General features: G+C 39.6%; 1 protein-coding gene across 2 annotated transcripts; it reads left to right on the forward strand.

Moving 5' to 3' along the window:
* The first annotated feature begins 6,948 nt into the window (after positions 1-6,948).
* On the forward strand, positions 6,949-9,812 carry LOC131319864 (growth-regulating factor 7). 2 transcript variants are annotated; one of them, XM_058350288.1, is made up of 4 exons: positions 6,949-7,370; positions 7,530-7,697; positions 7,896-8,331; positions 8,953-9,812. In XM_058350288.1, the coding sequence occupies exons 1-4, from the start codon at positions 7,094-7,096 to the stop codon at positions 9,542-9,544; spliced, it is 1,473 nt and encodes a 490-aa protein (XP_058206271.1). In that variant the 5' UTR covers positions 6,949-7,093; the 3' UTR covers positions 9,545-9,812. The 2 variants fall into 2 exon arrangements, with proteins under 2 accessions (XP_058206271.1, XP_058206272.1); XM_058350289.1 differs by having other exon boundaries at positions 6,949-7,367.

Consider the following 9,812-nt stretch of genomic DNA (forward strand, 5'->3'; position numbering starts at 1 on the left):
CTCTATACGTATATGAGTATGTTTTGTGTTTTAAATTCATTCTCTTATAGAAATAATTGAGATTTATTAAACAAAATTCATATAGCATATAATATACATTGAAAGATAATCCATAAACACTTGAAAATGACGTGGGAGCCGGCATTTAAAAAGGGGCGAATGGAGTAATTTCACCCAAATGACATAATATATTACCCGAAAAGATTGGAAAATGAATTTCTTTCGGGAAAAACAAGAGTTGGCAGGAAACTGCGAAGAAACAGAACGGCACTTTCAAAGAGCATCTTTAATCCAATACTCTAATTGAGAGTATCAAAATACTCTATTTTATTCATAAAGTGATTTTAGAAGAAATTACTATTCCTATTTACTCCAACCACAAATCTTTTATTTTTTTCTCTAAAATCACTTTACGAAAAAAAAAGCCTTTTTTTTATACTCTCATAAGGATATGATTAGTATAAAAATTTAGTTAGAAAAACTTACAAGGACAAAAATGTCTTTTAAAAAAGTGAATAGTATTATGGAGATGGTCTTCTATATTTTCTCTTACTCTCTAAATATGAAGAATCAAAATTCAATACTCTCAAATGGAGGAGGGTTGAGAGGATGAGTTGGAATGTCTTGATACTCTCAAATAGAGATATAGAGTATGGGTAGGAGATGTTTTAAGCATCTTCAATCAAAATTCTTGAAAAGGAAGGAGAGAGAGAGAGAGTGAGAGAGAGAGCGCGCGATGGGTTACGTTCTAAGAGTGAAAATGGCGTCCTTCTTCGCCGGCGCAGCGACGGCATCGTTGATTGGTCTGTACCTCCTCCACGAGGACTACAAGGCTGCCCACCACTCCATCTCTCAAAAGGTAAACTATGTTGTTTCATACCTATTCCCTTTGGATCCTTCTTTGTGTTTTTGATCTTTCCGTGTAATCTATTAGCTTCATTTGTTACAATTTTTTAGGTGCCTTTCACTGGTTTGATATGGTGCCCTGCTGCCCTAGCTTGACTATTTCTGATTTTCTGAATATAAAGAATCAATATGATGGGATTGACCTTTGTATTTTCTTCTGCAGTATTCTGGCCTAATACGATTGATTCTTGATGAAACCCTTGGTCTGGCATAAATAGATGCGTTTCCTATATTTAGTTGTTTGCCCTTTATGTTTGCACTAATCCGGCACATAAAAGGTTCTCTGAAGCAAATGAGGAAATAGTTTGGGATTTAGAGAACTTTATGTTATCCATTAAATGCCAGAAAAACAACGCCTAGAAAGCTTAGAAAGCAGATTGTCCACATACATTTCCCCATCATGGTTAACAACTGGACGTTGGTTTTTAACATTTGAAGAGAAAAAGAAATCCCTACCTTTCCGTTCCGCGCGGGTACAAAAAAATAGACAAGTCCAGCTTTAGTACCAGGGCCAGAAGCAGGAGAATCAACGGATAAGTGCAGTTCAAGCTGTAAGTGGAGGAAGTAAGGCCACTCGCTCTGTAAGGGACTAAGGGCAGCTAGGCTCATTAATCTATTGAATCTTTAAGCTATGAATACCCTGCTTGAATGCCTATTGGAGAGTAGTATATGGAAGAGAACTACAATCTTATGTGACTGGAACTGTTCTCTCATCTCAAACCATGTTGCAATTTTACGAAGTTCCCAACAGGCCAACATAGCCATAGGTGTTGGGAGCTCTGGAATGTTTTACATGACTTCATTAGTTTTCTTAGGAATAAAAAAATTATGGTGTAGCACTTCTTAATTAGATGACATGCATGGAGTGAGGTCCTCTATATTATATATGACCCGTACAGATTTGGCGCTCTCTAACCTTGTGAAGCTGATATTTTTTTGGCTAGAAGAGGGTTAGCTTAATTTACTATGAGTGAAATCTAAGTTATCGTGGGATGAAGTTTGTGAACGTGGAAGGAGGAGAATGCATGACAAAATATCTTTTTCGAAATGCTTATCTCCTGAATTTGGAAAGTTTCCCTAGTAATTTGAATCAGTTGTAGCCTAGCTTGTTGTTAGGATCCATTTGTTGCTACAGTTCAAATGCTTGGCTTGTCAAGCAAGGAATGGTAGTTTGTGTCTGAGTGCAGCAATATTGTGCATTGCCTGTGATTAGGTGTATTTGATCTTAGCGTACCCTGCAAATTTTAAGCCATTCATATTTTGGCAGAAGCTATTACAATGACGATTTGGTATTGCCTTATTTGTATTTCATGTTTACTCTTTTTTGGGTTGAGGATCAGTCTCACGCTATGTTAGGTTGTGAAGAAAGAACTTTGTTGAGTTGTTAGTAGTCTTTTTAAGTAGAATAGAGATGGTGACTTTAACCTGCAGATTCACAACCAGTATTTGACAGTATTTAACTACTTTTTGTGTTTAGATGAAAGGACTGCATGAATCTCTGGATGGACGCATAACTTCTCTGGAAAGGTTAAAGGAGGTTGAAGCTTCAAAGCCTGTGGAAGCAGCAGACTAGATGGCTGAGGGTTTGCTGCTGGTAGTTTATGTTGTAGCCTTTCAGGTTCTATTGCATAAGGATTCTTCAATTTTGTTTTACTATTCTCACATTGCACCAAATACTGTCTTTTAGTTTGCTTGTTTGTTTCTAATAAACACAGAATCTTTTAGCTTCTCAAAATTATAAATATCTTTCTAGATGGTTGAGCAATCTTATCTAATCTAGCACTTTAGAGTTTAGCATCATTTCAAAGTCGCATAGCTTTCAATTCTTGTGAGCATTTTGCCTCTTCCCTTCGCATACTTGTATGTCTTTTCCCACTCCCCTCCCCCTTCTTCCATACGTACAGTAAACTCTATGAGCGTTTGATATCACCTCTCATGCAACATCTGATTTCATCCGACTGGTAGAAGTTGGAGGAGGCCGTGCTTTGAGTTGCCAAATCTAGCAGTTCTGTTGCCTTCGATTGCTTATCCACACCCAGCCACCCAGGAACTTATTTTCTCATCTAGAAAGCCAATTCAATCATTAGTTTTCTTTAAATTGTTCTTCCTGCCACACGTTGTCCTGGCCTTCTATGAAAAAGGGGTCTGCAGCCAATCTTTGGCCGGAGATGCTCTAGCAATAAAACTCCATAGCGGACACATCTCACTTCTCTTCTCCGTCTATGGACTTGCATATCCGCATTATGGTTTCATTATTGACAAAACATAAGAGCTGAGAGAAGGTTTCCTTTAGTTTTTGGCATGTTTTTGTTTTTGACAGCTGGAATTCACCTTTTGCATAGAAATACTAATAGAGACAAGAAAAAAGACAGGAAACAAGAGTTTGTGTGTTTCTATTGTTAATGTGTTGCTTGGCATAATTCTTTCATAATCATGGTCTCTTTTTAAAAAAAAAAAGCTCTTGGACTCCCAAAAAGTTGTGGCACGACCCAATAGGCAGGAAACAGGAGTCGCCCAATTGGGACCATCTTTGCTCACTTCCGTCCCTCTCATATGGGCTTTTTGTTTGTTCATCTTTTTATTGTTTCGACTGCGAAGGAGTTTAGTATTTAACAGCAATTGTCTCAGTTATTGAAGATGATTCAGCTTCCTTCTAATGAAGGAGTAAGTAAATGATAGTAGTACTAGGAAGAAAGGGTATAGTGTACCGGACTAGTGATGGCAAATCAAGCACGGGTACAGGACCAATAATAGCACATAACGACTGTGTTTCCTTGGGCGGAGCCAGGTAGCTTAGCTTATGCTACTGTACTACTAGCTTTTACCAAGCAAGCACTTGTTAGTCTTTGTGGTCCTCCATTCCGTTTGTTAATTGTCTTTTTCTTTGCACCTCGTGGCTGTCCCTGTCTCTCTCTCTCTCTCTCTCTCTCTCTCTCTCTCTCTCTCACAGTATTTGACCGGACAGTCTTGAATTTAATTTTCTAGGAAGTTGATAAAGCCACTTCTTTCCTAGACTGTAGTCATAAAGGCAAGCAATTAAGAAAAGCTTCATGTTTCACTCCAGTAAATCACAGAGAGTTAATTCGCTAGTTCCAGTAACGTTGGAAGAAACTCTCATACAAATTTGTTTACATGGGGCAGGATATTTGATCGGCCTAATCGTGAGAAGGCTCAAAGTTGAAGTCGGAGCAACTACCGGGATAGTTGAGTCTGGCAAACAGCTACGATTCATTTAACTTATTAATGGCTTTAAAACGGCCTAACTTTTTGTCAGATTAGGCCAGATCTAATCCAGTAGTAACATAATTTTTCAGTAGGGCCGTCCGATTTATTCTTAGCTTTTACGCTCATGTTTTCAATCTTTATTCTCGCTAATTATAGTGTTATTTTCGAAATATATTTTCGCACTCGTGTTTGAGTTTTTGTTCACGCACACGCATTATGAGGCTTAGATGGGTGCGCAGGTACGCGGGGGTGAGACGTTTGTTTGTTAGTGGGAATAGATGGGGACAATCATTGCGCCATACAGCTGTCTTTCCCCCCACACACCCTCTCTCTCTCTCTCTCTCTCGTTTTGGCTACTCCATCCATCAACGCTCCGTCCCCTCCCCTCACCTATTTGTCCCCACTCATAAATACTCTCTCTCTTAAATTGCCGTAGAATAGAAAAAACTACGTCATCCCCTGTTCCACTTCTACCACCCACCTTGGGAAACTCTTCCTACCACTTCATTTCGGTCCAAGGACTGTTTTATCATTTTATTTAGCCCTTCAATTTATCGTATTTTACAATTTCCTTTTGAACCATTGACAATTCAATTCAATGCAATGGGATATGGTTATTTGGTCTCCTTCAAGCCACACCACACCCTTGAGGAGGGCAGGTGCCGGACTTGTTTACTTTAGATTTTCCCGTACATACCCTGTGGTGAGAAATAGAGATAAGAAATGGGAGCTATTTCTCACCCAATCTCATCATTTTTCATGAGATCTAATGAGAAAGGGGAAGACCAATTAAAAAAATTTATTTTTGTACTTTCTTCTCAAATTTTCACCAAAACACACGAGTGGTTTTGTTAGAAATTATAACTGTTTTATTCTTTTTTCATGTATTTCTTTCATTCAAAGGGGCTGTTAGAGATGACTTCAGTAACTAGTGGAGTAGTATTTTAGGAGTTCAACCCAAGACTTCGTCCCAAAGAGACTACACAACTTGTTGGGCAAAACCCATGGCCATGGTCATAGTTTTTTTCCCCAAAACGATAAAATATTGTATTATTAATCTCAATAAAAATACATTAAGTAGAAGACTCGTCTCTAAATAGAAAACCAAGCAACCATTATGGTAAGAACTCAACCCAATGCCTAACCCCAAACCAAACAAACATTTTCCAGCCAAAAACACACTTCATTGGAATGGCTAATTTTAACTTCATTAAAATGGCTAATTGTTTTGGTGTTCGAGGGATCATCCATCACAAAATCTAATCAATCAATTATCGATAATTACATGATTAGATCGCATTATGTCTTTAAAAGATGAATGTTAAAGTATAACATTGACGAAAAATTATACTCCCTATGTTTCTAAATAAATGGCCGGTTCGCAAATTTAGGTTTTTAAAAAGATGTATTTTTTTGTTTAAAAAATTCAAACTCTTTTCATAACCGGAAAGAACTCGTTGATTTCTATTGAAAAAAACTCTTCTTTTTTTTTTTTTGTTTCAAAGTGTTAGTGAAGCGGTATAAATGTTTGATCCGTAATACGAAAACGTAAAAATAATATTTTTTTTCAACAATTTACTAGATATCCATCAACTTTTTTAATTTAGAAAAAAGATGAATTATTTTTCTTGTAGAAAATGTATTACTTTTAAAAGCTAGGTTTGCGGACCGGACATTCATTTTAGGACGGAGGTAGTACTCCCTCCGTTCCAAATTGTTTGTCAGGTCCGCAAAACGATAACTTAAAAATAATACAAATTTTTAAAGAAAAAATTCAAGTTTTTTTCACAAATTAATAGAACTCATTGATATCTAGTAAATTGTTAAAAAACTTTTAAATTTTTCCTACAAAAATTGTATTATTTTCAAGACTCTGTTTTACGGATTGGACAAATATTTTGAGACGGAGGGAGTAATAATTTATCAGCTACAATGACTGAAGGAAATTGGACTTGAATAACATTTGACCTCTGATTGAAAAGTAAAGGATTAAATATTTGGGAAGTGACATCGAAGATATCCTGATGTTTCCATTGAAGAAACTCCTCCGCAAAGAAGGTGCCCAAATCCAATGTTCATTTCCCATCTCAAATAATTATAATAAAGAATAGAAAAAGTATCACTTCGGTACGGGGGTCAAGTTGCTTCAGAAAACGATGGATAACGCAATAATGCTAGAGAGAGAGACACATGAGAGAGGAGAGAGAGTTTTTTGCTTTTTCTGTTTTGTCTTATCCGTCGGAAAAATGTGCGAATGTTGGCAGCACGGGAGCAAAGCAAAAGGGCGAGAATAGCGAAAAAGGTTTTTTTCGCCTAATGGTGGAGTGTTCGGATTACCTTACACGTGTCTCAATTAATTCCTTTTTTTTCTTTTTAGTCAAAGATAGATCATCGCTTGTGGAGACCAGAATTCGAGCTCCGTTAGAAACACTTATGGTTCAAGACTATGAATAACTTTTGAACTTCTGTGGACTAACTAGCCCTTAACCCATGTTTCTGTATATGGCTTGTAAAAAAAAAAGTGAATCATTCACGTCGAGGCTCGAAAATTTTAAAAAAAAATTACTTTCCTTAGGCCTAACTCTAAAAATCAATCTTCGATCAATTGTGTTACGTGGATGGCAAATAATTCACCAACCAATCGATTGGTATAACGCAAATGCTTTAGGGCTCTTTCCCAACACCCCCTTGACATCACACAACTCCCACACTTGCACCATTTGCATATTCAAAACCCTAAAACGCCCACGGAGAGAGAGAACAAAACGGGGTTTACTTGCGACTGGGGGCAGTAGGATTTCTGTTGTTTTTGCTGTTCATTTGAAAGGCATTTTCCCGTTTTAGGCAAGGTGGTGTTGGGCAACAAACATGGAAAACCGTGTGAGCAGTGGGTATTGCGTTCCAGACAAGGGATCAACAGCCCTGGAAGGAAAAAAGTACCGAATCATTCCCTCTCAACGTGATGGGTCATCATCCTCATGATCACCACCGTCCATTACCATCATCGCCATCATCTCCTCTCGGTGGGCCCAGTTGTAACAGCAGACCAAACGAGGTCTTGGGAAGCAATATATGCCAAGGCGATGATAAGGTTGCTGGTGCCACCCCTGCTCCTGCCCCTGCCCCTGAGGTTGCTACTACTAGTAGTGGTGCTGTTTGTGACAAGACTTTTCAGCCTTTTGACCTTTCCACCATCACCACCACCACCACCGCTACCACCGCCCTCAAATCCCCAGGTAGTAATCTAATTTTCTAATCGAAGTCAAATCCACACCAAAATACTCCCTCCCTCTATCCCTCTCCTCTCTCTCTCTCTCTGCAGAGAAATTGTTGGAGTACAAAGTATGAGTGTCTTTCTGAGTATGTGTTGATTTCTCTGTCTTTATTTTGTGTGGCAGGAGGAATGGCAGGAGATTTGGGGTTTCCTTTTACATGGGCTCAGTGGAAAGAGCTTGAGAGACAAGCAATGATCTACAAGTACATGACGGCCTCCCTTCCTGTCCCTCCTGACCTCCTTTTACCCATTGCCCAAAGCCTCTCCCCTGCCCAAAACCCCCACTACTCCTGTAATATTTATAATCTCTCCCCATTTCCCTTTCCATTCTTGTTCCTTGATGTTGGTTTCCTGTTTTTCTCTCTCTGATTTTTTTGTTTTGGTTGGTTTTCCATTTTTGTTCATCAGAATTTTCTTTACATTCTTGTTCCTTGATGTGGCCATTTCTGTTTTCCTGAATCTAATTCCTGTTTTGGTTTGTTTGGTGAAGTGGATAACAATGGGTCGGTGTACAACCTCAGACTGGGACTATCATCGAGCAATAAGGAAGCAGCAGCAGCAGCAGCAGCAGAGCCAGGGAGGTGCAAGAGGACGGATGGGAAGAAATGGAGGTGCTCGAGAGACGTGGCTCCTCACCAAAAGTACTGTGAGCGCCACTTGAACAGAGGCCGTCCCCGTTCAAGAAAGCCTGTGGAAGTACTTGTCCAACAACCCCCTTTCGACAACAACAACAATGGCATCAGCAAGAAGACCCGTTTCGACGGCCACAATCTTCCGAACCCTTCGGTTCTACACTCCACCGCTTCCTCGCACGGGCTGCTCAGATCCAATAGTAATACCGTTCAACCGAATGGGAGGATCCCTCTGTTTCTTGATAGAACTGACGAGAATCTCTCTGATGTTTCCTCTTACAAGGAGCTGAGCAGGTGCTTTTATGGAGTTGTTTGTTTTAGTAGCTTTTCGCCAAACACAGCAGCCCCTTTGGATAAATTGATTTGATTTCATGAGAAATGAGAGGGTTATGGTTTCTCTTCGAATTTCTCACCTGTTTTTTTTAAATCACTTATTCACTCTCTGTTTGGAACACTTGGGGAAGGAGGAAGGGCAAAGGAAGGAATATTAGACGGAAAGTTGAGAAGAAATTGAACTCATTTTTTGAGTTTTCGCTTCTCCTTCTCAAGAAACCAAACAATGGATGGGAAATTCTTAAGGGTCTGTTTGGAACTCGTGAAAAGAAAAGAAAGAATGATTTAGAAGGAAAGTGTGAAGAAAATGTGGAGGAAAATGAACTATTCTCAAAACTGAATGTTCCTATTTTCCTCTCATTCTGTTTCTAAACAGAGGACGGAATTTTTTTTAAATTTTCTTTCCTTTCCTTCCTTCTCTACCAGTTCCGAACAGACCCTCTCTTCTTTTCTACTACTGTATTTCTTTCCTCAAGTTCCAAATAAAAGTGGAGAGATTCTCATCTTTTCTCATTAAACCCTTCAATGCAAAGGGGCGTGTACCTTGATTCATTGAGTTATATTTTGCATTTTTGTTTGTAGGGGCTTCGATTGGAGTAGGCAAGAACTAAATCTGAATCCGTATACAGATTTTAGTAATTTCTCCGATGAGCCACTGAATCTGTATCCATACACAGATTTCGGTGCCCCTGAATCAGAACCCGACCTAATCTCCTTACAAACGCAGAATCGAATGGAAACCCCGAGGGGTTTCATTGACGCCTGGTCAAAAACCGATTCCAACGCCAACAAGAAGCCCAGTTCCTCTGTTTCTTCACATTCCAACACGTGGCCTTCTTCTCTAACCTTATCCGTGGCCATGGCGGCCGGGAACGCCCTCGACGAGGAAATGGGCCACATCGAAACGGGTTCAGGTAATGCAGATTCAGGAGAGTTGGAGCTCCACAAGGCCAATGTTTCAAGCTGCTGGTTGAGCCCTGGTTCGTACGTGGGTTCAGCACCAGGGGGCCCACTAGCCGAGATGTTGCGGCCGAATAGTATGGCCGCGTGTTCGGATTCATCTCCGTCCGAGGTTCTTCAGAGGACACTGCTTTCGCTTTCGGATAGCAGCGGTTGCACTAGCCCGGCCATTGCAGCAGTTCCAGAGATCATGCCTTTCCAGTGGCTTAATTGAGTTTATTTGAGTTGGACTAGCCCGGCCCTTAGGCATTTCCTCTGTTGGAGTGGATTTTCGTTTATTTTGGGTTTCGAGAGTGACGGTGGACGGTTTTTGTGCCGACCTTAGACAATGCTTTGCTGCTTGTTTTTTTTTTTTTTCATCTAAGCATTATAAGTTTCAATTAATGTTTCGAGTGCAGAAAGTGTAATAGTATGTCTCAGCCATGGATTTGAAATTTTTGAAAGCTCCCTTCTAGTTGTGAAAGAGATGAACCAGTTGAATT

The sequence above is a fragment of the Rhododendron vialii genome, chromosome 3a (genome assembly GCF_030253575.1).
Source record: "Rhododendron vialii isolate Sample 1 chromosome 3a, ASM3025357v1".
Taxonomy (NCBI): Eukaryota; Viridiplantae; Streptophyta; class Magnoliopsida; order Ericales; family Ericaceae; genus Rhododendron; species Rhododendron vialii.

Bases quoted from the DNA above. Each gene is read 5' to 3' on its own strand.
- LOC131319864 (XM_058350288.1), top strand. From the start codon at position 7,094: ATGGGTCATCATCCTCATGATCACCACCGTCCATTACCATCATCGCCA. The intron at 7,698-7,895 runs GTAATATTTATA...TGTTTGGTGAAG, and splicing joins CCAAAACCCCCACTACTCCT to TGGATAACAATGGGTCGGTG. The intron at 8,332-8,952 runs GTGCTTTTATGG...TTTTGTTTGTAG, and splicing joins TCTTACAAGGAGCTGAGCAG to GGGCTTCGATTGGAGTAGGC.